Source organism: Chanos chanos, chromosome 1, assembly GCF_902362185.1.
Source record: "Chanos chanos chromosome 1, fChaCha1.1, whole genome shotgun sequence".
NCBI classification, from domain to species: Eukaryota; Metazoa; Chordata; class Actinopteri; order Gonorynchiformes; family Chanidae; genus Chanos; species Chanos chanos.
This window is the reverse complement of record NC_044495.1, coordinates 59,924,889-59,952,388: the sequence shown is the minus strand read 5'-3', so window position 1 is coordinate 59,952,388 and position 27,500 is coordinate 59,924,889. Positions and strand designations below refer to the sequence as shown.

Here is a 27,500-nt window from a genome sequence, read left to right as displayed (position 1 = left end):
CCATGATGTAGTAGTTGGGGAATACCCTCCGTTTCATACGCCGCATTGGGCTCTGTCTCCAGAACAATGGACACCATTCATGAGTTTTATATGATGATCATAATTTTGATCGGACCTCAAACATTTGTTATTCATTTTACTGCAAATACTTCCATGTGCTTCCTTGGCGTGTCATGGAGATGCTATAGCCTAACATCTCCAGTTGTTTGCCAGTAAAAAGTCATTTTGAGTTGTTCCTTTTTTTCTTTTCTTTTTTTTTTTTAATCTTATTTTGTCCTTTTTTAGCGGCTTGTACCATAAGAAACTGAAAGGAAGAAAACGCAGACAGTCTGACTCATTCCGAACATATTTCATTTGTCGGGTGATGATTGACATTTCGCGCTGATTTATTACTCAAACGGTAACCAACCTCTTCCAGATAAACTAGTCTAGTGCTAAAATTAGTTCCAGTGAGAGTTATTTTTCATCATTTGAATTTGGCTGTACCGGAAATAATGAATGGAGGTGGTAGGTATTTTACGTAGCACCCAGTTCAGGTTAATTGTGACTGTTATAACACTCGAAAATGTCAACTGTCTCCTGGGTTTTCCCCTTGTGCTCTTTGTGTTTGCTCCATTGTTGGTCTGGAATAGCTGTTAGTAAGAGAATTAGCTGTAGTATTACCGTCAGTAATAGAATTAGATGATTAGAAGAGTTAGAGGGAAGATTAGCATCTTAGCTAGCATCAGTTGCTAGTATGGAGTTTGCTGAGAGATCAGTAGCCCACTCAAAGCAAGAAGATTCACTTTGGGGATAGTTCACCAAAATTGTTGAGCTACACTGTGAATGAAAGGTAAACAGGATCCATATCTTGGCAGGGTTTATAGCCCAGGCCAAATTTCACACTCATTTAACTATTTTTCACATGCTAGCTAGGACCTTAATTAGCTGAATCAGTGGTCATTTTTGGTGAATTTTCTCCTTAAATTTCAGCCACACAGGTTTTATATACTACAATGGGATAAAGTGGCGTAGTCAAATTTGGCTCTGTTCAACAAAATTTGTTCAGCTGAAAGCTAAGGGTTATAGTGAGTCTACCAGCTCACCACCAGCCACAAAATTTGTTACCTTTCATCTGCTAACTTAACAGAATTGCTAATAATAATAATAATAATAATAATAATATTAATAATAATACTAATAATGAAGCTACCCTTTGGAACAGCACTGAGAAGTAGACAGCTTTAGAGGTGCATGCAGACGTTTGTCAGATGTGGAGCTTTGCACACACATCTGTTTGTATTAGAATTCACTTTACTACAGGACTTCTCTTAGTTCTAGTTCTCTAGTTCTGGATAAAGCCTGTTTGAGCGTGACGGTGGTCTGACAGACCGCTGTCTTCAGTGCTGACTGCATCCTTGCCCTTTTTTTTTTCTCTTTTGTCCCATTCGCAGAAGCTGGTGGCCAGTGTTGAGTGGAGTACAAGTGACAGTGACGATGAAACTGAGAACAGCTAGAAAAGATATATTATTTGATTGGTAGAAGCTTTTCAGACTTACACCCTGCCTGACTGTACTTTTTAAAGCACGTTCACTAAGTGCATTACCGTAGTAAAGTAGTGGAACGAGTGACAGTTCGATTGCCAATTTCATAGAAACCTAAAACACGATAGGTAAAAATATATTTACGATTATATTTCTATATTTATATTTGGTTGCTAAATATTTGGGGTAATTTTTGCTTTAGTGAATTGGCCAGAAGAAATCACATCTTTTGAAATGTAAACTCCATAGTTAAATGAAACCCTACTGCATATTTTTATATTTATTAAAAATACATTACCAAATTGGCGTGAGCAAGTCATCTGCAGATATGCAATATTATCTCATGAAACAGGGTGTATGCCGGTAGAAATTTCACATGTATGATCATCAGTAGTAAGAATCAATCACAGAGATTTTTTTTTTTTTTTTCAGTTGTAAAAAAAACCCCCAAAAAACAATTAGTCACAGATGCCATAGATATTTGTCAATATTTTTGTTGTTATTGTAGTTGCATTATGACTCATGTATCTGACCTTCATGTTGTGACATCCTCACCCGAGTCCCTCTCATGAATAAAGTTCTTGGTTGAAACGCATCTGTTTTCACTGACTCATCCTCATCCCTCATGAACTGAGTTCATGGATCATGTCCCATGTCCTGCATTAGCATGCAAATCATTCATCACCCCATCTTTACGCCTTTATCCATATCCCATGGTTCATGATGCTCCACTGAACTGCAGGAGACTTCCTGATAGAAGTCGGAGCTAGAGTGTTACTGGAAGTCATGAAATATGGAGTATTTTTTTTTTTTGTTTGGTTTGTTTTATTTTTTTTAAGGAACAACAGATTGAAACTATATCTTTCTTTCTTTCTTTCTTTCTTTCTTTCTTTCTTACATGACATGTGGTTATCGTGATGTAACTTTGGCAATGATATGGAGTTCACTTGTATTTAATTATAATCTAATTGAAATGTGGAGTCTATCTGTATCTAATACTCTCCACATTTATTTTCTTGGAGCTGTTAATAATATTTCTTTTAATAATATCTCTTTTTAGGGTGAGGTTGGTATCAAACATTATGTTGCCGTGTAATGGATTTAATTCTCCGTTATAACTCTAAAAACTGTTGCAGACTTAGATATTATTTGTTTTGCTTTGTTCTGGTTTGTTTTAAGGTCATACTGAAGTAAGAAATTATTCATACGATATGAATGCAAGTATTTCAGTATTGAACACATTGATTGAATTATACACATTAAGAAAACTAATCCGAGAATTTTTTCCTTCCTGAATTTGACTTGTGAGGGACATTAATATAACATTATAAAGATTTTCCTCCATTATTGCCCTGATCACATCAACATCTCTTTTCAACGGATGGTCTGTGTTTTCATTTTATACTCCTCATATTCATGTGAAATCCTTTGGAACTTCCTATTTCATTACAACACCCTGTGATAGAACCCACAAAATCCAGTTTCTAATGGTTTTTTTTTTTTTTAGCTGTACATGATGGTAGAAGTTTCCAGTTGTTTTCCTGTAGAATCTATTTTTCCATTCTCTGTGTAGCTATGCAGGTGTTTGAACGTACAGCTTATCATGTAGATTCGGTTTGTGTCGTGTTATTGATAGCGTAGAGTTAGTTAAATAAATAAATAAATAAAAATAAATTAAATAAATAGTTTCCAAAATGGTTGCCAGAAACATTATTTGTTGATCAGCTTTTGTGCATCATTCCACCTTTGCTGCCTTGTTACAGAAAATCGAAAATGGACGGTTTGCAAAGTACAGATATTTCGCTCACGCCAAGGTGAACGATTCCGATTTCCTGATGATCACAAAAAGGTGAGTGATGCCATTTTACATTCTGACACAAACGTTCTGTTTCTGTAATTTAGATTTTACTAAAGTGAATATGAAGCATAACTAAGAGGACTCCAGTTAACAGCTGAGTCTAATAATGAGCTCATTTGTCTTTAAGCATATCCAGAAAGAATTTCTGTCCATCTGTCTCTAAGAAAGTGATTTGAACTATTGCGTTACTGTCACATTTACGGTTTGATTTGAAATTTCTATCTCCAGGGGCATATTTTTTGTGACTACGGGGACTTTCGGCCAGTTAACGTGTGAATGGCAGTACCTCTTTGACGAGTTTACCAAAGACCCAGTGATTGTGGGGGGGAGAAGGTTGCGAATCGAAGCAAAGGTACATTCACTGTCTGAATAAATGTTTATTCACCCAAATAGACTTTGAATATCAGATTCACCACGGTGTACTCTCTCTCTCCCGATCCAGTTCAAATGAGCTTCACCCTGGACAGACACATCTGTATATGACTGCATCTCATTAATGTACCAGCTACCAAAATATTATTAACGGTTCTGTCGAGAAAACTGGGACTTCCAGAGTATGCAGCTGTTTCATCCGATTTAAACTTTCGTTCACAGTCTGAATTTTATGATAACTTTACAATTATCTGCCCTTTTTTGGGGTCAGAGACTGAAACTCATTGTTTTGGACACACATTTGACTGATGCAAAAAAATCATTTTTGTCATCCTTATTGTTTCACCCAAGTCACAAGATTTTCTTTGGATTCATAATCTGTGCCCTGAGTTAACGTTGGATATTAACCTCACACCTTGTTAACGGGATCTGTTCCTGAGAGTAATAAACGTCTCTGCTGTTTATATTCCCTCCCTGTCAGGAGAGAGTCAAATCTGTGTTTCATGCCAAAGAGTTTGGAAAGATCATCAACTTCAAGACTCCAGAAATAGCCAAGGTATGATAATGCGCCGAGTTTCCTTTATACAGACTGTAAACGGATTCCTCTCGCAAGCTTTGGCCATCCTTTAACTTGGCCTGGTATGTCTTACATGAATAATATTTTAAAACTCTTGACCGGGTATTGTAAATAACGGTCCATTTTGCTGTTTAAACATTTTATCCGCCGACAAGTTTACTTCATGAAATTTCTTTGTGATTTCTTTATGGAAAGAGCAATAATGCAAATCTTTACGACTAGCAAGTCCCAAACTTCATATAGTAATAAAATATATAGCTGTTTAGTTGTGTATAGTTTATCTGCATGGACCTAGCGGTGAGTCAAGTTCTTGTTAAAGCCTTTTGTCTTTTTTTTCTTTCTTTTTTTTTTGGCTCTTTTCCCTCAGTGGGTCCTTGCCAAGTTGGAAGACGCGAGAGAGAGCCTACCAAAATAATGGCGGCCCCAACAGTAACAAAGGAGAAGATAGGACGACACACATACACATATTCCTCTACTGTGTGTGCCTTCCACTCTGACATGCAGAACACCATTCAACTTCAACTTCTCTACGCAAACACTTAATCACCACAGCGCACTTGTACTTCACATTGACTGTTAGCACGAGTGTGTGTGTGTGTGTGTGTGTGTGTATGTGTGTGTGTGTGTGTGTTTTAAAAAAGTGAGGACTGTGTACTTCAGTGTACTTATATCAACAACTTAACCCATTAATTTTGTAAAACACTCGCTGCCTTCACAAGGTGGAAAACGATGTCACATCGGGCGCACGCCTGTTAATGTATCATAGAAACATCTAGACTGGTATTGAATATACCGCGGAGACACACAGTACACGGTGTCGGGTTACACTCTGATTCCTTAATCTAAATTGTCAAGTGCCAAGAACACTGCTCTGCTCTGCTCTGTATTAATGTATCTGTTGTGAATGCAGGAAAACTAAACCGTCCTCCTTCCAGAGGTTTCCACGCGTCTCTTAGAATCACGTTATACTGTGTATTCGCCTCTCGAAAGACTCACCGCTTTTCTCCTACGGCCAAATTAAGGTTTATTTTTAGAACAATGTAAAGAAATACTATTTTATTTTACTTTATTAAAATAAAATAAAATAAAAAACGGGGGAACAGTTTTGTTTGTCGTGCGACAGTGGGGTTTGTCGCGCGACGGTGCGATTTTGAAAATGCATCTACTTATTATTATATCGGTCGCTTGTGCAAAATTGGAATATTTTTCTACTTGATGGCTTTTGCATGAAAATCTCTTTGTTGTGGTCTCCAGTGTATGCGTGCAGTATCTGTATTGTTTAATAGACAGTATTGTCTGGTAAATACAGAATGGCCTTCGTACTTGTGCTAAACGGTTTTTCAGCATCTCTATGCAGCCAGTCGTGGGGATATACCTTTAAACATCATGAAACATAAAAACTCTAATAATAATTATAATGTTAATGATAATGATAACTATATTAATAGTAAGAAGAATAATTAAAGGGACTGAATGAAAAGATATGCAATGATTGATTTCGTTAACAGTACTGGAATGTATCTCTTTTTCTCTGTGTAATATTTGCACTCATCATTCTGCAAAACACTGGAGTTCAGTCATTTGCTCCTGGCCTGTTTCTCTTTCTTTCTTTCTTTCTTTCTTTCTTTTTTTTAATAAAGAGACTTATTTAATACACCTGTTCTAATGATGTCCGTTTTTGTTTTTTTTTGCTTTTTTTGGTAACAGTCTTCCATAATATATAGCCCAGTTTTCAGTGGTCTTAGTCAAAAAATTCCACTTAATATTCCACTCGGGGGGACGTTGGTACGGTGTTGGATTTGCATGCAACATCATTCGAACCCAGTGTTAACTCATCAGGCCTGGCTTATACATACAGACAGAATGTAAAACTGTCATGTTATTACTGAGAGAGCATTGATCTAAGGAATTAACAGCCATTTTCAATAGTGAGATTCCCAGCAAACAGCAGGGCTACACCCAGCAAATGCAAATGTTAAAGTCAAACACATGTAGTGCCGTGTAATATATATTTTATTTAATAAATACAAACACAGTTTACAGAAGATGTAAATATCACATGGGCCTTTTATGTTGTACTGATTACTCTACCTACGCTGAACTTGTGCAGATACACGCTGCTTTAAAATAAAAATCTGCTTAGACTGTAAGGAAAAAAAAAAAATTCTAAGAACTTGAGTGTTGAGAATAGTGTGGGCTGAACAATGATTTTTCACCAGAATTGTTTGCATAAAAAGGTAAAAATAAAATAAAAAGGTAGAATTTTAGTATTAAATCCTGAGAATTGCTCTCATTTTTCTGAAGGCCCCAGAGACATCTGAGGGCCAGTATTCTTTGATAGGAATGAACACACTGCATAACTATGACCTGAGTCAGAAATGTGTGTAATATTGTCCTTTTTTCTCATTAGAAGACTAAACAGTAGAAATCGGTTATTGCTCTTAGAAAATTCAAATATTTTGTACATGTTCTAAAGACATTAAGCACTAAAGCAATCAGTCAAAAAGAAAAAAAACCTACACAGGACAACATTTAGATGAAGACTTCAGACAGACTGTATACAACAACACTCTGATTAAGGCAATGTGAGACTGCATCCTCTTCTAAAAACTAATTTCATCTTTTTGAAAGATGACTCAGAAAATAGACAGTATACATCTAAAAATGTAAACTTTGCCCCAGTTTCTAACATTTCACCACCGTCTCTTCTAATTCATAGTGACCCTTTTTTTAAAAAAATGTTTATTTTTTTTTAAACTTCTTTTGTCGTATTACATCATTCCTACCTCTCTGCCCCCAGTCAGCGACACTTGATTCTTGTCTCTCCATTTGATCGGCCATATCGTCAAGGAAGAAAGCTACAGCACACAAGAATCTCTATCAGGAAACTGACGCTTTTGCTTACCTCAGTCTAATCGCCTAACTTGATCTCTAACCTCCCTGTAAAAATAAGGTGAGGGTGTGACCGCCACGACCTCTGGTTTAAACCAGGTTAAACTCTCTCAGGTTGTGTCGGAGGATGGTGTCTTTGACCGCGGCGAAGACAAAGCGAATGTTCTCAGTGTCTGTTGCGCAGGTGAAGTGAGAGTAGATGGTTTTCTCCTGATCCGGATTCTGCTCCTGGTACATCTTCAGGATGAACTCCCGGGCTGCTTTGGAATCGTTCTTTGGCCCTGGACAAAAGGAAAACACACTTAACAGGGCAGATTTTTTCTACTACAGCACTCTGTAGCATATTGACAGTCAATGCACTGCACACAGGGGCAGTTCTGTTACTTCACTGCCCCTGTTAACTGTTATTTCATGCATTTTTTTTAATCTCAACTCTAAACTTTTCTAAAGAACAAAAACAGATTTGTGAGAAATGTTACCAAGGAAACTATTGACTTATGATGCTACTTCTGGACTCCTATCTACATAGAAACAGACATACACACAGACACACACAAAACCAATTTATATACATATGTGTGTGTATATATATATATATATATAGAGAGAGAGAGAGAGAGAGATAGATAGACAGATAGATAGATAGATAGATATAACTCGTAGCTGTGAACTCACCAGTGAACTCTGGGAAGTAGTTTGCGAGGTGGGAATAAGCGATTTTCTCTTCCAGAATGTCAGTCTTGTTGAGGAAGAGAATGACTGAGGACTGCTGGAACCATGGATACGTTATGATGGTTTTAAACAGGGCTTTACTCTCCTCCATACGATTCTGGTGAACAAAGAGATAATATCTTTTTTTTTTTTTTTAAAGACAGTAGTTTTGTGGAACTTGGAACACGACAGTTACCGACATGTCTGAAAGAGAGTGGACGTCACGTCACTGGAACTGTGTTTCTGAGGGTAACTGTGACTCACCTCGTTATCGCTCTCCGCTAAGACTTGGTCGTACTCACTCAGGGCCACGAGAAATATAATGGAAGTGACGTTTTCAAAGCAGTGGATCCATTTCCTCCTTTCTGATCTTTGACCTCCCACATCCACCATTCTGATAAGAGAAAGATTAGAGGAGAGAAATGAAATGTTAAAAAAGAAACGCTGCTTTTACTGTGGTAGCCCTAGCATAAACATTGCATTACACTTTCTTTAGTTTGTAACCGAGCGTTGTGAATGGAGACACTTAAGTGAGACACGTCAGTTTCACTCTAGGCCATGGATGACGGGCATAAAACGAGATAAACCAAATGCAGTGTGTTTTCGTGAGACATAAACTAGCCTAGCCTAGCATTGCACAATGGCGACCATACTGTTGTCTTTAAGACATTTACTTTTACTGAAATTTCACATCGGGCGTCTCGTTCTTTGCTTCCTGTTTACTTTCCGAAACTGCACGTCTTCATTTTGTTATCTACCGATGTTTAGACTCTCTTTTAACAATGTTATGACATTTGGCAAAAGAATTTTTTTGATTTTAAGGTTTTGTAGCGCAATCCAAGGCCTGTGGTGGACCTGAATATGACATTCTCCAGGTCAAAGGGGTACTCGATGATCCCCGTCGTCGGAACCCTCACTCTCAGGATGTCCTGTTGGGTGGGCACATAACCTGGGACTGCGATTCGGTCCAGGTCACTGAGGTAACTAGGACACACAAGCCAAAGAACAAAAGTAGAGAGAGAGAGAGAGAGAGAGAGAGAGAGAGAGAGAAAAAAAAAACTTTTTTAGCTTCTTCAGCAGGAATGGAACTATGGGTATAAGACCTATCTGTTTAGTTTAATCTTAATTTAATCTAATTTAATCTTTGCACTAAGAGAGTTTGTTTCAGAAGAATCACAAAAAAAAAAAAACAACAACAACAACAACAAAAATAGCTTTTCCAGTAAAAACCTTTTGAAGTGTGTGAGGACATTTCCACTTTTTTTTTTAAGTCATGTCAAACTTTAGGCAGAGGAAATACTTGCATGAGTTTTTGGTGAAAAATAGAGAGAAATCAGTGCACATCTGCAGAGAGACTTCCTCTAAACATGTATATCTTATATATCAGAATCTATGAGGCTACATTGCAGTGAGTAACATTGTTAATGTTACAGATAAACTGGACTTCTTATGACTAAAAGTTACATTTATTTTTCGTAACATGTAACAAAAACACATCTCCACTAACTATTTGGCTGAGTCAGAGAGTTGGTACTCCCTCCTACGATCGTAACACTCCTGAATGCCAGCGTCGTTCCACAAGCTCCTGATGGCGTCTACGTGCTCAGGATCCAGAGTCATCACCTTATCCACCTCAAGTTCATTCAGCAAACCAGCATAGCTCTATGGGTGGGGGGGTGGGGGTAAAAAAAAGGTCGACCAATCAGAGAGCAGACATGCCCGAAGGGACCAATCAGCAATGTGCAATGAAGGACTACAGCAAAACCATCCAATAAGGTTGTGTGTGTATTTAGAATGCAGTGTAATTGAGATATGCTATTGCAAAAGTGATTATGAACAAAGTAAAGTGAATAAATGGAATGTAATGGCCGTGTAATTAATACTGTAATACATATCGTGTGAGCCAAAGGATGTGCTAATGCTAACACAAGTACTATTTTTATATCTCTCCTTCAGCTTTACAGAACGTCTACGTCACTATTTCCAAAAGAGAATTCATAACGTAACATCGCTAAATGACATCTTGCTGCAGTGTAAACCGAGACTGTGCGTGAGTTCGGGCGAGGGTGAATGAATTACATATTTGAAGTAACGACTCATAAGTACAATTCCTATGTAATATAAACTAGTTCATTATTCAGTGTTCAGAAAACTAAACTGTAAAACGTTGCAGATTTGCATATTTTGCATGTGAGAGTGCATACTGAGTTCTGCGGATTGGCCAGAGGAATGTTGAGCGTTTCCATGGCTCTAATCATGGACTGCATGGCCAGCACTATGTTCTGGTATACCAGCTTGGTGAAGCCTCTCTTGTCTTCCTCTGAATATCCTGAGCCATGAATGATTCTCATTTGTTTAATGAAGGTACTTTTTCCACTCTCACCAGTCCCTGTGAGAGAGAGAAAGAGAGAGAGAGAGAGAGAGAGAGAGAGAGAGAATTGTGGTTAGTGGGAAGAAAGAGAAAACTAGGGGCTAACCATCCTGTTAAGGGAGGGCCGTTTCATTGTTTGCGGGCAGCCAGAGTGAGAAGACACCGCTGTTTCCTACTGTTAACTGAATGGCTAGACCTTTCTGCTAGCACTACACAGCGTTCTGTGGTACCTTGTAAGAGTACATTGATTTACAGGAATATTGTGAAGACAGCTGATTTAATTATGACTCAAGTATTTAGTTTCGTTTAAACTGTAGGCAGAGAACAGTATAATATGCAAATAGGGATTTTATTTAAAAAAGAAAGACCTAAGTCATGGTTTTTGTGAATGGAATGATTGAGCACGTCTCCTCTATGATTCATCTGTAGACTCCCTCGTTTCTTTGTCCTCTGGGTGGGAAAATATTCTTCGCGTCGGGTGTCATATCACCTCTCCAAGGCGCGAGCCAACAGGCGTCGAACACTAACTGTTTACCTCAGAGAGTGAAGATGAATTTCCTGCTGATCCAACAATTTAAACAACCTTCTCACCAGGCGGCCCCTCTGTTACTCTCACTGCTCCCTCTTTCTCTTTCTTCACCTTTTACTCACTCTGTTCGGACGCATATCCCCCCCCCTCGGTTTCGAAACAATTTTATCTAAGCTGGCATATCGGCTACAACTTCCTTGATCTCTTATCTCGGTCGAACAGGGGTGTATGATTATATCAATTGCTCGTGCCTGTTTTCATGAAAAAAAAAAGTTGTGTCGCAGAAGCTCCTGGACAGAGCACGCTTTCGAATGCGCTATGGAAATTTATTACATTAGCGCAAAAAAAAAAAAAAAGTGTTCAGACGGTTGTGCTCGCAGTTTTTGCTGTCGCGGCACTGCTACGCTTGGCTCAACGTCAAAACCATCTGAGATTCTTTGTCGCTCTACGCATGACCCCAGACACTGCTACTTCATCCCAATCTGACATGATATTTACAAACGTAAACGAACACAAAATCTATGTGTGTCACTCACCCCTGTGCAGCTTTTTAGGCCATTTCTTTCTGCAGGTGTGTTACATCAACAGAACCAAGTGCAAGTCCTGTAGTAGTACAACTATTCAAGAACTGTCACTTGGTACCCAAACACAAAACTGAGGTTTACAGTTTGTTCATCCAACGAAATATCTAATAGCGATAATTATCTGAAAGACTGCCCAGACTAGCGCTCAGTTAAAACAAAGCATGGATTCCTCAAGTGACACTAACGATTTATGCTACGTTTGAGTATTGTTTGATCAACGAGGGTCTGATTATTAATTACTGGCGATTTTTTTTATTGCAGTATAACACTGCAATCATAAAGAAGGCTTGAGGAGAGTTTTTAAAGGTCAGTTCTCAAAGGTCTTGTTCTGTTGTTATACTGAACGTACAAGTTGGCAAATAGAACAGGTAGAGAAGAAATCAACTGGTGAGTGCTGGTTCCAAAGTGCAGGATAATTGTATACCAGCATCCTAACTCTCTCTCTCTCTCTCTCTCTCTCTCTCTAATTCATCTGCAACATCTATTTTGTGTGTTTTGTTTCAGTTTGTCCTATTAATATCAAATTATGTGAAATAATCACATTGTGAGAGAATGACTGTCGTTTTGGTTCCTTATCTTTTTACTGCCATTTTTATAGTAGTTGTGAATTTGCTATGAATGTATAAAATAATACAACATAAAATGTGTCAATACAGGGTATTCATCATTCCATTCCAAGTTTGTTAAAAATATTGTTTCAGTGAAAACACCCTGTACACAGCCACCGGGATCTCACACCCACACGAATACACACGCACACAAATACACACACACACACACACACACACACACACACACACACACACACACACACACACACGTATCTATGTCAGACATTCTCTCTGCATTGATATTCAAAGAGATTAAGCTACCCAAATCACCTGTTTTCAAATCTGTTTAGAGGAGACACATTTCATTTGAATTCATTTGACTTCCAAAAAAACAACTCTCACAGCACTAACGAGGTCCCAGAACGTGACGTGCGTGTGGTGAAGAATACGCGGCTGTTTAAATCCGTCAGAGAGGATATGTCATAATACGTTAGAATCATTCACGCACCGCCATTATATCTAAAGGAACGGCCATGCAAACAATGAAAACATCTCACTGTCTATTACAGCTTTTATTCAACAGCTCAAAAGACTGAGTGACTGGTCATTCTTGTGTGGTTTGTGTATATGATGTGTGTGTGTGTGTGTGTGTGATCTCAATGTGGAGTCTTTTTTTCTCTCCTGTCTAGGAGAAGCTGCTGGTCTCGGTTTGTTTGACAGTTTTATGGCTGGTCTAAGCCTAGCTGTCTCACTGTACCTCTGTCTAATAGCACTGGTACCAGTAACACTCCAGTCACACATTTCAAGCACAGCACATAAGATCCTCCATGTACCTCTGACAACACAGACCTTCTGTTAAACAAATGTGAGTGTTTCGCAGAGTGGAGACATATGTGTTTGTGTATGTAGTTCTATACATAACATGTAGAATTAAAAGTTAAAAATGCTTAAAATTCTCATGGTCAGATTTACAAATGCCAAACACAGCAAACAGTGTTTAAATGCTAGAACAGCACTCCATAGGATTGTAAGAAACAGCGTTTAAGTGCTAGAAAAAAACTTGGTTAGATGTAAAGTAAATTATGAGTCTGCTCTCCCAGTGAATAAGTCCTATTATATTGTATATGCTTTGTACATGTCCTTTACTCTTATCATACTTAATGAATCACAGAGACAACAACTGACGGTTTTTTGAGCCCATCACACAGTCCTGCTTACTTCTTTCTTAATAACTTTACAACATATTGCACTTCACATAACTCTATCTGTCGTAACTGAAATAAATCCATGTAGTTGTCAACGGCCTCTAATAACTGAATGGTTTCCTTTTCAGTTCCCTGTAATTTTGCATGAATTAGCATTATGTTGATACCACAGGGAGAACACAGGGGCTCAAACCAGTAAAAAGAGGGAAAAGTTCCATTGCAGGTACCACCATCATACCCCCCCCCCCCCCCCCTCGCCTCAGGCTGACATTCCATGAAGAATGCTCCCTGTACTCATTTACAACATACATGGTCAAGACAAGCAAATGAACCACAAAAAAACCCAGCTCTTTATTTGAGCTAATAATCCCTCAGATGTCTGACATAATAATCCAGAATTTTTTCCCCAAAAGTAGATTTCTGAAGAGAAGTATTCACAGGCGTATCATTTGTAATACATATTTTAACCATCGAATCTCGCAAGACCGCGGATTTCTCTTTTAATCAAACATCAACACTTCTAAATTCACCGCACAAATTTAACGAGCTTTTGGCAAACCGGAGAGTGTCATTCTTCAACTAACAATGAGAGAATATGCGGTCATACAGGAAACCATCTGGTAGTCTTGTATTTAACAGTATTGTCATACGGTTGGTATTTTCTTTACCCAGAAGACCAAAACCACTGTTAGGAGAGCCACATGAGGAAAGCTTAAAGAGAGATCTCCAGTAGAGGACATTTAGCGTTTTAAAGTTCAACTTCTGAGTGCCTCTATCACTATGAGGTTGTAATTAACAGAGACACTGTTATAATTACTGAATGGGTAGGCACGCTGGCTGGATTTGAGTCTGAGAGATTGAGTTTACATTGTAACGTGTTTCTGACAGGCACACAATGCAGACGTTTTTAAGAGCAAACAGGTGATTAATGGCACAGTATGAACCCAATCAAACCACTCTTACCAACTGTTCACAAACATTAACAACATGAGCAGTAACTGGAACCGCGTGTAAATATGTGGAATCAGATGACTGATGAATCAGCTTTGCATACTTGGGGACAATTGTTGCACTTTCATTTAATTTTTTAACTTTTATCCATTCCTTTCCTGCCTGCTTGCTGGTGGTCGCCTCTGATTGGTAATGTTTCACATCTGACACCGTTTCCACGCTGTAATACTGACCTTTCGGCCAGAGCAGAGTCCTAGGAGATCACTTATGTGTTAATGTGCCCAGTGAGTGAAATAATGAAACCACAAGGGCGTTGTCTGTATGTATGTATGTGTGTGTGTGTGTGTGTGTGTGTGTGTGTGTGTGTCACAGCTACGGGGAAATACGAGCAGATTATTTTCATATTGCGGATTCATACCTCTAACCGAACCTGGGAGAAAGACACACTCAGAGTGAAAGAGCCTATTTTGTCCAGAGTTTCCAAAAAACAGTGTCAGAAGAGCAATACATCCTTTTTAAGTTGCTTGATCACTTCCATAAGCTTATACCCCAAACATACCATTTTGTGGTGAGTGATCAGTGCCTCCACAATTTCAAAGATTTAGTTTTATTCTTGCCTCCCATAAAGATGCTCATGAAATAGGGTTGAATCCAAGACAATGAACAATATTGTATGCACATGGTCTATCTCTTCAGAACTTTCTGAGGAGACATGCTTGTTTATCTAAGGAATGTTTGTATACATGCTGTCTGGAGCAGCTGTAAAAATTTGTTTGATTTTTGCATTCCAACCATACTTTGAATGTCAAAAAATGTGTCAGTTCCGGTTTGGCATCGCTGCCTATAAAAAACGCTGATTCAGAATTGATGATTATTCAGGGCTGCAGAACGAGAGTACTTAATAGTTTGTCCTAATTCTCCTCGCTTTTTTTCTCGCATGACATGTGTGAGAGCTTGAAAGAGAAAGAGAGAGAGAGAGAGAGAGAGAGAGTTTTTGCACACACATTATACCTGATGGTGCGTATTTGCGTCTGCGTGTGCTCTTTAGCAAAGTTTGTTTAGTGCACGCTCACATATGCTTTGCATGGATTTCCATACAGAGAGCGTCTGTGGCACATAGGCTCCCTGAAACTACAGTACGAAGAAACGGTGTCCATGAAACTAAACAACGCAGAAGGTTCCCATTTTGAATGGCCTCCACAAGCTTTGCCTTTGAGGATATGTGGACAGTAACTGTTGTTAATAATGGCGACTTCATATCACATACCTTTAAACCCTCACAATAAGATCAAAAACATAGGCCTATGCATTTATTCATTACAATTTGTTTAATTAATTAATGTTGTTGCAAATTCGTTCGTATTTTACAAAATGAATATCCAAAGTCATAATGTATTTTGTTCACCCATTTTCAGTCAACAGAAAATGACAAGCAGCTAATGTTACTGTAGATTGAAAGCACAATTGAATTTTGTTTGCCAAACAGGGCGTTGGATGTGAATGAGTGTGTAGGTGTTTCGAATAGCTCCATTCTTTGCCGCTGAAACGATTGCTTACCTAATAGAAGCAGTTTAAGTTCCCTTCGTGAATCCTTCTTGTCCCGACGGAGCTGTTTGTCAATTTCTTGATTAATTCTTTGACACTCCCTTTCTTCGGCGGACATGCAACACCCAGCCATCATCTTTATGATGAACATAAGTTACCTGCACCCAGAAAAGTTGTAGCCTATCTTAAACAGAACTAACGACGGAGATACCTCAACTAGGGAGACAGCAGCTGTTTAAGTGCAATTCCCGTTAGTGTTGTGCAATAACCGGTAAGTACTCATGAAGCAGTCCTTCTTTACAGTCCGACAGCGCTTCTTGGTTGAAATTTCAAGCTGTCTTGCCAAGGAGAGCCTCTGCACATAGTGAATAAAAAAAAGTACGAATCCGAATTTGGATGATTAATTACGCACAGAAACCAACATCTCTTTGCGGTGGCAGTTTGGTCAGTTTCACTTGTTCAGAATTCTGAAGTTTGACCCTGACTTGCCATCACATCCCCATCCATCCGAACTGTCGAGTAACGCATCTTCGCAAAGGCGGGGCACTTTTCATATTGTGTACGAAGCCTGAACCGATGACGACACACGTTTCCCTGAAATGCGTGGCCACAGTGGTCATTTGCCGGGTGAAACTTTCTGCTTTGTACTATGTAAACGAGGAGCGAAGTAGCTTATATAACTTTGAAAATGAGTCCATGTGTTCTACCCCACGTCGCACTGTAGGGCGCAGACATCAGTGTGCTACGTTTTACGCGCTAGGGGTTGAAAGTGATGGACGGACAGCAGACAACAGACAACAGACAATACAGGTGCCTGAGCCAATGAGACAGTGCTCCGTCTGCCTCCATGTCTGCAATTTGACTGGTTCTTTAGAACTTAGATTGTAAAATGGACAAATCTCATATATCGTTGGTACACAGTTAAAGTTGAAATTTGAATATTATGGAGCTCAGTAAATGACGATACGTTCCACCTCTCCAGTGCGTTTAGTGCGTTTTAAACTATAACCCAAATACAAGTAGGCGATCGGTTTGAGAATTAAATATATTTTCCCTTTCGGATAAATAATCTGGTTAATGGTTAAACACTTTCACTCACGAGTCACTTATAGATACTGCTTGAAAAAAAAAAGTGTTTATTGCTAAAATCTTATGGTTTGATCATACGAAATACAGAAACGTTGTCTGGTAAGGGGATGTGGTGACACTTTGAAATTTATGGTACTTTTTTTTTTTTAAGTGCCAGTGTTGGTTGTTCAAGTTCATTGTTTAGTCAAAACAGGGGAAAAAACACATTTACAACTACTTTCCAAGTGAAAGTAAAGATTTGAGGAGAGCAAATTGAACAGACTGGTGGATGAGGACACTAATTTTCATGATTTTAAATAAGGACATGCAGAGCAGACCTGCAGAACCAAAGCTGAGGTAAAGTCAACAGTAAAGTACAGGCTAATGGCCTGGAGCGTTTGTTGTAACTCTAAAGGAAAATAACCCACAGTGACAGGAAATGTCATATCTAAGTCTATATGAGGCTAAAATCTTAAAAACCTTGCGAGCTTTACATGTGTTCCTAAATGAAAAGGTCCCTGTTAGTTTTTCCACTTATTAGTAATGTTTAACTGTTATCAGAATATATCACACCTAAATTACATTACAGTGCATTTATTCATTTAGCAGATGCTTTTATCCAAAGCAACTTCTAAGTGAGGCAGAATACAAACCAAGCATGGGGCCATTAAGGAACTGTCCCATGGTGCAAGTTCCTCCGCTAGGTTCAGTATTAGACCAGATACAAGTGCAAGAAAAACTGAAAGGAAGTAAAAGAGTGAGGTACAGACAGACACAGGTAGAAACAGTGCTACTGAACAGGGGCATCAAACGTGCAAGTGAAGAACCAGTGCTGATAGCTGGGGGGCTATGAACAATGACAGAACAAACAACGTTACCTCCGCCGTAACAACCAAGTGGACCCACCACACCATAAATCTAAGGCTGGGGCGTACATTTCGATGTAAAGGTCCACTAAAGCTTTACATTTCAGAGGAAAGTGACATAAGGTCACGCCGAATGTACAGTTTAAGGAGAGAGAGAGAGAGAGATCTGATCACCAGGGATGTGTTGATTCATTAGCATTGATTATGTAAATCTTCTGAACGTTGGGGTGGACACCTGCCCACCCGCACTGGTGATGCTGAGGTGGAAAGCAGCTTCCGCAGCTTCAAGTTCCTCGGTGTCCACGTCACCGAAGACCTCTCCCGGTCGCTCCACATGGACACCATGGTCAAGAAGGCTTGCCAGCAGCTCTGTCTCCTGAGAAGACGAGGAATTTTGGCATGAACACCAGCATTGTCACGAACTTCTACAGGTGCACCATCGAGAGCTTTCTAATGGGCTGCATCACAGTCTGGTATGGAAACACTGCTGCTCACAGCCGTAAATCACTACACAGGGTGGTGGAGGCGGCACAGCGCATCACTGGCAACAGACTCCGTGCCATCCAGGACATCGTCCACCAGCGGTGCCTGTGGAAGGCACACAGCATCATCAAAGACCACAGCCACCCAGCACGCAGACTGTGCTCCTTGTCACCATCTTGCGGACGATACAGGAGCATGGCTGCACGTACCACTAGACTTAAGGGCAGTTTTCACCACCAGGCCATCAGGCTTCACAGCTCACATATCTAAATATTCCACATTGCATATTTGCTGACCTGACTCTCAGCACTGGTTACTGTTTAATGCACTATCAATCATGACTGCTGCTATTGAACCAGGACTGCTACCTACCCTATGTGCAATAGTGCTGTGTACACTCTTCAATTTAGCTTTACCCATTAATCCTCTTTTTCATACATGCACATAGTGTTATACTTTATTTATAGTTCATAACATTTTTATCGAAATATTTTTCTCTCACGTTCTATATTTCATACAACTAGCGCTCTTATAGCTGAGTTGACCTGCTTCTCTCATCCAACACATTTCATTGTTCCGTTGACCCTGTGTTAACCCTACATATGATTAATGAAACGGAACTGAACTGAACTGAAATTTCTACGTTAGAACCAAGGACGAGATTGCGAGGCCATCCAAGTGCAGTTCCATGGCAGCTCGGTAAAGCAGGCAATTTAATCTAATATACACACACACACACACACACATAATATATATATATATATATATATAGAGAGAGAGAGAGAGAGAGAGAGAGCTTTTAATGCTTTTAATTAGACATAGAAAATACTGTATAGAAGCTGTATCGGAGCAGAATAATGGCAAAACGCACAAGTGCAGGTGGGTTTGGTGATTCTCCTTAGACCTACACAAACACATCATATTAATCAAGATTCTCAAAACTCCACGAAGTAGTCCTATACATTTTTGCCACTGGAATGAAACAAGTGACTGTATACTCTTCATTCTGAATTGAAAATCTAAGTTACGCTTCTGCAGTTTTGATTATAATGTAGCTTTCATAAGTATTTAGATGCCCGGAATGATTTAAAAGCCCAGCTGTGAAGGTTTCCTCTGTTTTTGTGCAATGCTGTTATGGGCCCCGTCGTTTTAGCTGTCAATGACGTCACCGCCTGGTCCCTGGTTTTCAAACTGTCGCGGTAGATAAACTAGGGACAACAGGGACGCCCCCACGGTTGCCTGATCAACAAATGCAGCCAAGCAAACTAACGTATAGTAGCATCAGTGAATACGTGAGGTGTGTTGGTTTGTTTTAAAAGCACCTAAACGTACGTTACATCTGCTTGTTTGTGTCTTAAACAGTGTTACGGACTAGACAGCTAAGAACTGAATTGTCTGTTTGTTAGCCAGTGTCGCTGCGCTAACTGGTGTTGTTAGCTAGTTTTTGTTAACTAGATAACACTAGCTAAGTTACTTTACCTTGGATATATTGTTGTGCATTGTCGTCTGTGCTTATTGCTAATTTCTTTGTGTTAATCTGTGAAACTAGCTCGGCCTTTTTCCTTATTGCTGTAGCCAAACTAATTTCGCTTAGGTAATTTAGCAGAGGCTGTTGTTGTTGTGTGTGCTAGTAGGAGTTATGTGCTATTTGAGCAAGTGTAGCGTTAGAGGCTATGTGTAACTTTCTTGATGCAGTAAGTAGTTTGCATTTGCAATATTCATATATTTGTAAATGAAGTCAACTGGTAGTAAGTTTTTTTTTAAAACATAAGCAGTCATGTGTTTCAGCTGCACGGTTGTCTTTCTAGGAACAGTCTTAAGCCAGTGCTACCATCGTTTTGCTATCTCCTCGTTAGTATAGTGGTAAGTATCCCCGCCTGTCACGCGGGAGACCGGGGTTCGATTCCCCGACGGGGAGTAACATTGTTTTCTTGATTGTTTGTGAGATTGGTCGTTGAAAGCCGACCCGCCAAATACCGCGATAAGTGTACTAATTAATACACAGATGATACACACGGTTAATATCATAGGGACTGCTGGAAAATGAAAGTGTGTGTGTGATTTTACCGTGTGAGCTATAGATGCTTAGTCTTGCTTCACTTATAAGCTTGCAGGAGTGCGTGTAGAATATGCCTATGTGTCTGAGCAGTAAGATCTACTTTATACATGACGTTTTATGTGTGTTGATACTTCATTAAACATAATCATTTCTCTCGTTACTGCACTAGAACTCTGTAAAGCCTCACGATGCTGGACTCAGTCCAAATAAGACGCCGAGGTGCGCTAAACTTCGAGGGTTACTATGACCACGCATGCGCGACGCAAGGCTTGGCCCCTCTCCCATCCGTGAAAGCGAACCTGAGTCGGGGGATGCTGGATTTCAACGGAGACCTTGTCTCGCTGTCGGACTGGACGCCCATACTAGCTTCCCTGTCCATCAACAAACATCTCCAACACATTGCAATCAGAAGCAGCTATCTATCAAATCTGGGATCACAGGGTTAGTAAACGGAACAGGACAGGAATTACACAGCCTCAACACGGATAAATAATTAATACTGTTAATGTTAACAGTGTTAATATTGATAATGTTAATATCTATATTTATATCCAAGTAATGGTACATGAAAATGCTTGGCTGCTTGGCTACCTTTTTCTAAAAGTATTTTATACAGTAGTCATATGCTGCTTAATGAAAAGCTGACACCTGAATGAGTTCTTTACTTTCTCGACATTTACTACATACAGATGTGTTTCCACTGCCTACTGTTTATGGACGCATATGACTAGCTTGCAAATAATTGAGCTGCTATTTATTTATTTATTTATTTATTTATTTATTTATTCATTCATTCAGGTCTTTATCAGTCATCCATCAGAAAGAAGATTCCAGCTGTACACTCCAAAGCCATGACATTGCAGCTGTGTAAGGCCATGCAGAAGTGTCTGTCTTTGTCTGCCTGCCTCAAAACGCTTCACCTACAGGGGCTTCCTCTGAGAGAGAGGGATCTGATCATTCTCACAAAGGTATAAAAAAAAAACAAAAAACCCCAAAACCCTAAATCGAGGTAACCCTAACCCTAACCCAGTAGTGGCCGTGTGCCCGTGTTCGTGTAAGGCTCTTTAAGATGGAACCAGTACAAGCTTTTTTTTTATGTTGATATGTGGTGAACTGGTAATGATCAGTTCATGATTGTGTTTCATAAATATTGACTTTTTTCTTCCCTCAGTGCAGCTCAGTTTAAGCAAACTTATTTTCAGCCACTGCAGTGAACACTCCAGTGACTATCAGTGTCTCTCACCTGTCTTTCTCTCAGGGTATAGCAAAGAGCGTGTCTTTGGAAAGCCTGTCTCTGGCCCACTGTCCAATAGCTGATGAAGGGTTGGAAGGTAAGTTAAACAGAGACAGAGAGACAGAGACAGAGAGAGAGAGAGAGAGAGAGAGAGAGAGAGAGAGAGAGAGACTGCTTCACAACCTTTAAGGAGCTCCTAAAGACTTATCTTTTCCGCAAAACTCTGTCCACCGCAGCTGTGAACTAACCCACCCCCTTGCCCTCGAACACTTGCCTACTGACTGACGGCACAAACGACATGTTCTGCTGTATCACTGGTCTCTCTATGATGTGTATGCCCTGGCAGTACCTCGTAAAGACTTTCTGCTGATGCTTATGCTGATCTGCGTCCGTATACTTTTATAATATAGACTTCCTGCCGCTCTGTGGTGGGCACTACTCAGCACTTTCAAGTACTCTATTTCAAATGGCACATTATAGCTTTAGGTGTTGGTGGAACAGACACACTCTGTTTGTTACTGCAGTAGTGTAGCTCTTTGGCTGATTGTTCAAAACATCCCAAATGGTATCGCCGCTACACCCCACCCATTGGGCGTCAGCTTCTTCTCTTTCACTTTTGCTGTCCCTGTTCATCAGCACTGTTTCTATCTGTCTGTATCTGTCTGTAGTTCTCTCTTTTACCTTCTTTTAGCTTTTTTTTGTACCTGTATCTTCTCATTGACTGAACTTAGCCGTGGCCCTTATACCACCGACAGCTGCCTGACAGCCACAGGCCTGGGTTCTGTCTTTGCCTGCAGGTCGCTTTGGATAAAAGTGCCTGTGAAATGAATACATGTAAATGTAAATGCGTGAGTGCTCCTAACAATGGATGTCACTGTATTTATCATGAGATATATATGCACACACACACACACACACATACATATATACATATATATATATACACATATACATACATATATGTGAGTGTGTGTGTGTGTATATGTGTGTGTATATACATACACACATATATATATATGTGTGTGTGCGTGTGTATGTGTGTGTGTGTGTGTATGTGTATGTATGTATGTGTGTGTGTGTGTGTGTGTGTATATATTTATTTTTTTAATATCTAATGAACGCTTCTGTCTGGTTTCAGTGATATGCCAGAGTGTGAAGTACTCGTCTTCCATCAGGACGGTTGATTTCTCGTGTTGTAATATCACCTGGCGTGGAGCGGAACACATGACCGAGATCATAAAGGTTCGCTCGACAACCGTTTTCAGAATCTCATGAGTGGATATTTAATGTGGGCCATGCAGTCATACTCTCTTTAATGGACTTTATAGGTTCAATTTTTGAAAAATGACATGTTTCCTGGCTATTAGCCTTGGTCTCTGGAAACATTATAGGTGTATGTTCCTCCAAAATATTGACTATATGTCACTTGTTATATATGACTGCCACAGTGAGGCTGATGAGATTTGGAAGTAGGGAAATTGTTGTTCTACACCTCCCTCTAGTGTTTTTTTTTTTCATATTGCACTTAGTATGCTGTATCAGTTGTTAAAGGTCATTTATGGCCACGTTGAAGAACAAAATTGTTTGTCTGAAGTGGCTGGAAAGGAAATGGGCACATGTATTTCACATTTTGTATTTATTAATTTATTTTTTGACTGTGTAATGTACATTTATGAGGTTCACTCTTAAAACAAACTTACATTTGCATTGCTGACTAAAGTGAAATAGTTAAAAAAAAAAGGAAATAAATCAAGGTTTTGTGGAAAGATTCCAGTAAGCCAACAGGTAGAAATATACTCTTTGATTTTGGCCGTGTCGGAACTGACCTTCAAACCCCGTTGTTGCCATAGCACCAGGCCGTGAGGAGGCACAGCGTGGCGTGGGCGGAGTCTCTGCGGTACAGGAAACCAGAGTTTGAGGTGATGGGTGGACTCCGCAGAATCACGCTGAACGGGAACATTCTGATCGGAGACCGCGGGGTGACCGCCCTTGCCCAGGAACTAACCGAGGACCTCTGGGTGAAAGGTCAGAGGGTACACCGTCACAAATGTCAAAATATGCATTCTGTTATATGTGGGTCTCGCCAAGGTATCTATTAACTGATCCACTGTAGATAAAATGAGCTTTATTTGCCTAGTCCAGATGCTGCGTCCGTCCATTTGTGCTGATGGAGTCAACCGATGTATTCCATTTGATTTACACTGTTTGACGTAATATAAATGTTGCATTGAGGTTGTGTTAACGTTTCCCCAGCTGTGGATCTGCAGAGATGTGGCATTTCCAACGAGGGGGCACAAGTCCTACTGGACATGCTCAAAACAAACAGAACTGTGTGTGTACTGGACATCAGGAGAAATCCTTTAGTGGGTGAGTCACCATGAGTCACAGATCATAGGATCAAACCACTTTTAACAGAGTGGAATATACCAAGATCACGGACCTGTTTTGATGTGTCAAATGTGGTTTGAGACATATTTAATTGTCATGCTTATATTAAAAAATTGTGTGGTTGTTGCCTCCATGCAGCTGGTCAGCTGACCTTTGTTGTTGTTGTTGCTGTTGTTGTTTTGTTTTAAGAGAACAGTATGTTTGTGTTTGTTTAGCTTTTTTTGTCCCTCTCTCGACACAGACAATGAGATGGTTAAAGCTGTCATCAAACATGTCCTCATGAACACTAAAAGCCAGGACTCACAGGTTTGTGTTTCTCTACTCAAGTGCAATCGACTTTGCTTTTCATTTTAGGAACGAAACATTGGTAAGACCCCGAGAGAAACAGAACCACCAGCCTAGCGCAAAATGTCAAAAGTCCAATGTCACGGTTCACTGAAACATACCGGACTGAAGTGTGTGCTATCAGGTGAAGGCTGATTTGGCGTAGCTTGACGAGCAGAGTTTATCGTGGCGTGTCAGCATGGGGCAGTGGTTGTCCAGTCTGAGTTTGATTTGTTCTCGACTCATTTTCAAGCATCTGTCTCTCTCTCTTTTTTTTTTTTTTTTTTTTTCTGTAGCAGTACCTATGGATCAAGCCTCCGGCCAATAAGGACCCTCCAAAACACTCTAGCCTCAGAAGAGGCGGGACTACAGGAAAAGGAAAATCTACCTTCAGGATAGGTAGTATCGTCTGTCATAACCTTCTTTCATAAAAAATGAACTGAAAAGATGCCTCTCTCTAACATGGTGTTTTTTTTTTGAAAAACGTGTTCCCCCCCCCAGGGCCTCAGAGAAGGTCGTCCACCAGCGGGACGACTAAGCGTTCCCGTCCCGGATCTGTTGGCTACGTTCCCTGGAGAACAGCCGCGCGAGCAAGCAAACAGAGGTGAGATCAGAACTCCGCCCAGATCAGCACCTCTCACGAACACGTTTTAAAATTCACATTTTAACACATTAAATTGCTGAATGCAGTCATGTGGCTAATCGTGGTCTGTCTTTGGTGTAGGGGTCCCCCGCCGGGCCTGACAGCACAAGATCATAGTTTTCAGGTACACGTTATCTTTTTTTTTTTTTTTTTAAATCTGTGTCTGTTTTTTTTTGACTGTATGAACTGTATTTTTTTAAGCACTAATCTTTGAGTGCATAATTATTTGGTTTGTCTTGGTTAGCAGATTATAATAACCTATTGAAATATAGTTATATTGTTATTGTACAACTTGTGCCATGTCACTGCGTGATGTCATACGTGTTCTCCTTCAGAACGCGACGTCAGTCAGGGTTACCGTGGAGACGGAGTCGGAGTCCGAGGAGGCAGAGAGTGACTCAGAGATTATGCAGAGAATCCAGGGGAAGATATGCAGCAGCCAGCACAGCCACCTACAAACACAGTGCAATCGCCTCCAGGTACCGCAGAGACAGGGGGGTCTGAAGTGCCTCTGAACAGGTCAGAATTGGTCAGTTAATCCAACAGGCAGAATATTTCATCACTGACTTAATTAATGGTCAAAGGTATGTCTCCTTGAATATGTTACACGATATGTAATTCAAATGGCTGTATTTGTTATATCTTGATACAGTCGCGTAATAAATGTTTTCAAAGAGCACGTCCATGTAAAATGCGCCTTGCGTCGTGCTAACACGGCGTGCGTCGTGTTAACACGGCGTGCGTCAGATCGAGCTGCAGGTCGTGTGGTTTCAGGAGGGGCGTGAGTGGTCAGTGTGATTTTTAATGATGGAGTATTTTGATTGACAGGTGGAGCTGGAGGAGTGTAGACTCCGGCTGGCGGAGGAGAGGAAAGCCAGACTGGAGGCAAACTCGCGTCTGGTAGAGGTGCACAGACATTTGGCTTTTATTCTTACACGTGGTTTTTTAGTGAAAAGTGCCTATTCGTTTAAAAAAAAAAAGAAAAAAGACACATTTTCATGTCTTTCTGTCTCCCTTTATGCGTCCGTCCCTCTCATTAACTCTCTGTCTTTGGTTGCGTGTTCCGTTTGCAGCTGGAGCTGGAAAACAATCGCCTGCGTGCGTTGAATCGCTCCTTGTCGGAGGTGCTACAGGCTCCAAACCAGAGCTCCTCAGTCTTAGAAGACGACAAAGTGCTGGACAGCATTGAAGCGTCCTTCCAAAAGTTTCACGCCTTCCTGGACCTCCTGAAGGATGCTGGGTAAGGCATATCACAGTTCCAGTGCCTCTGTTCCTCGTTGTCATGTTCTCCATTCAGTGGCATGAGGATATGCAATCCCGTTTCGTAGGCTGGGCCAGTTGGCTTCCATGGCCGGAATCCACCAGTCAGATTTTGGGCTGGTGGGACGACCGCAGTTCTCTTCAACGCAGAGGAGGGAAGTCGCGGGGGTGACTGACAGCACTCAGGACAAGGACGAGGATGTGGCGGTGAGTAGTGATGTCAGGATGATGTCACAAACACTGACATCACTCATCCCTGATTGTCTCCTATCCTGTGCCGCGTTTGTCATACTGATGGGGCCAGTTCATTTTATGTGTCTCTAAAGCCACCGTAATGTCTTTGAGTCTGGATTCTTAATGAGCTCGCTTCGTTTTTGATCAGGCTTAGTTTGTATTCTGCCTGTCTTGGAAATCGCATTGGATAAAAGCGTCTCCCAAATGAATAAACAGATCAGTGTGACGTAATGGAAGACAAGAGAGCGTTATGTTATAGCCCTTCTGTGAAAGATGTTTTTTCCTCTGCATGTCATCTACAGAGAGGAGACGGTCCTTCTATGCCCTCAGGGCTTCAGTCCGGTGCCTTATTCCCTGGAGATCCAGACTTCCTGAAGGACTCGGGGGAGCAAAGTCCCCCGGCCAAGGGGCTTCTCCTCACCACCCCTCCTTTCTCCACCTCCCCTGCTCCTCCAGAGGACCCAGAGAGAGAGATGTACTCTCCTCCCTCCAGAGGGGCATCAGATTCAGAGGGAGGAGGAGGAGGAGGAGGAGGAGGAGGTGGCAGTGGAGTCTCCAACGGGAGAGCCCCTGGGTCGGACAGGTCGGCGTGTAGCCTCAGTTCCCGCAGTAAGGGCTCCGGCTCTCGTTGGGACGACGGCTCACGCAGCAGAAGCTCTCACAGCGTCAGCTCCAAGGCGCCCAGCCTGAGTCAGAACGGGGGAGCGTTTGGGATCAGCCCCACAGAGGAGCTGTTGAATGGCTCTGGACTGGCTTGGCGATAGTCACGAACTCACCGGTGCTAAAATAACTCAATGACTTAGAGTCACTTATTTGCCTTGTTTTCTTCACCTGTGCTGTCTTAGAGTGTCGTTTTTAAAGACACAAAGGAGTGAAACCCATCGACAGTTCTTTTTTTTTTTTAACTGTTTAATACTTTTCTGTGATTGGTTGGTTTGTTGGTTTTACCGAAGGCCGTGCCAACTGTACAATTGCCTGAAAATGTTGTGTTTAACTCGTAACTTGTGGAAAATACATGAACTGTTACGCGGTGAAATGATTAATGTGTTTCAACTGAAACCGACACAAATGCAATAAACAATCCAGCCAATTTGTATATTTGTTTTCTGTTTTTTTTAGCACAATCGCGTGAACTTTTTCTTTTTTTTTTAAAGAAAAATGTTGTTTAGCTGATTTCATTGTTGAGCCCACGTTACGCGTTATGGTGCAGTATATCACATCAAGATTGCGTTGTGTATGCCGCCTGTGTGTGGGTGTGCTCTAGGAAATCCT

General features: G+C 40.6%; 3 protein-coding genes and 1 non-coding gene across 4 annotated transcripts in view; 3 read left to right on the top strand and 1 right to left on the bottom strand.

The window, feature by feature from the left end:
• The window catches only part of vps13a (vacuolar protein sorting 13 homolog A), a 50,876-nt gene extending 46,088 nt beyond the window's left edge, over positions 1-4,788 (top strand). Inside the window, exons 68-71 of the mRNA XM_030766994.1 lie at positions 3,287-3,372; positions 3,610-3,733; positions 4,235-4,309; positions 4,698-4,788. Coding sequence (XP_030622854.1) covers positions 3,287-3,372; positions 3,610-3,733; positions 4,235-4,309; positions 4,698-4,745 — 333 coding nt within the window. The 3' untranslated portion in view covers positions 4,746-4,788. The remainder of the gene's footprint in view (positions 1-3,286; positions 3,373-3,609; positions 3,734-4,234; positions 4,310-4,697) is intronic.
• A 2,524-nt stretch (positions 4,789-7,312) lies between these two features.
• On the bottom strand, positions 7,313-15,820 carry gna14a (guanine nucleotide binding protein (G protein), alpha 14a). Its single transcript, XM_030787803.1, has 7 exons — positions 15,682-15,820; positions 10,138-10,322; positions 9,441-9,595; positions 8,789-8,917; positions 8,198-8,327; positions 7,898-8,051; positions 7,313-7,503 (listed from the first exon to the last, which is right to left on the bottom strand). Exons 1-7 carry the CDS (start codon positions 15,818-15,820, stop codon positions 7,313-7,315), a joined length of 1,083 nt encoding a protein of 360 aa, XP_030643663.1.
• A 4,112-nt stretch (positions 15,821-19,932) lies between these two features.
• Positions 19,933-20,004, top strand: trnad-guc (transfer RNA aspartic acid (anticodon GUC)). The gene has a single exon. It is a non-coding gene; the product is annotated as a tRNA-Asp (tRNA).
• Positions 20,005-20,333: 329 nt separating this feature from the next.
• On the top strand, positions 20,334-26,992 carry cep78 (centrosomal protein 78). Its single transcript, XM_030766518.1, has 15 exons — positions 20,334-20,586; positions 20,944-21,113; positions 21,404-21,476; positions 22,518-22,621; positions 23,230-23,404; positions 23,633-23,746; positions 24,009-24,073; positions 24,391-24,498; positions 24,601-24,695; positions 24,816-24,858; positions 25,070-25,213; positions 25,563-25,640; positions 25,808-25,974; positions 26,063-26,201; positions 26,531-26,992. The coding sequence occupies exons 1-15, from the start codon at positions 20,334-20,336 to the stop codon at positions 26,990-26,992; spliced, it is 2,190 nt and encodes a 729-aa protein (XP_030622378.1).
• Positions 26,993-27,500: the final 508 nt, after the last annotated feature.

What these genes read in the sequence shown, in the direction of transcription:
- gna14a (XM_030787803.1), bottom strand. Translation starts at nt 15,820, where the DNA reads ATGTTCATCATAAAGATGATGGCTGGGTGTTGCATGTCCGCCGAAGAA. An exon ending in ACTTAAACTGCTTCTATTAG is followed by an intron (nt 10,323 to 15,681) that starts GTAAGCAATCGT and finishes TCTCTCTCACAG; the next exon opens with GGACTGGTGAGAGTGGAAAA. An exon ending in CTACTTCCCAGAGTTCACTG is followed by an intron (nt 7,504 to 7,897) that starts GTGAGTTCACAG and finishes CCTTTTGTCCAG; the next exon opens with GGCCAAAGAACGATTCCAAA.
- cep78 (XM_030766518.1), top strand. Translation starts at nt 20,334, where the DNA reads ATGCTGGACTCAGTCCAAATAAGACGCCGAGGTGCGCTAAACTTCGAG. An exon ending in ATCAAATCTGGGATCACAGG is followed by an intron (nt 20,587 to 20,943) that starts GTTAGTAAACGG and finishes TCATTCATTCAG; the next exon opens with GTCTTTATCAGTCATCCATC. An exon ending in CCTTCAGGATAGGTAGTATC is followed by an intron (nt 24,499 to 24,600) that starts GTCTGTCATAAC and finishes CCAGGGCCTCAG; the next exon opens with AGAAGGTCGTCCACCAGCGG.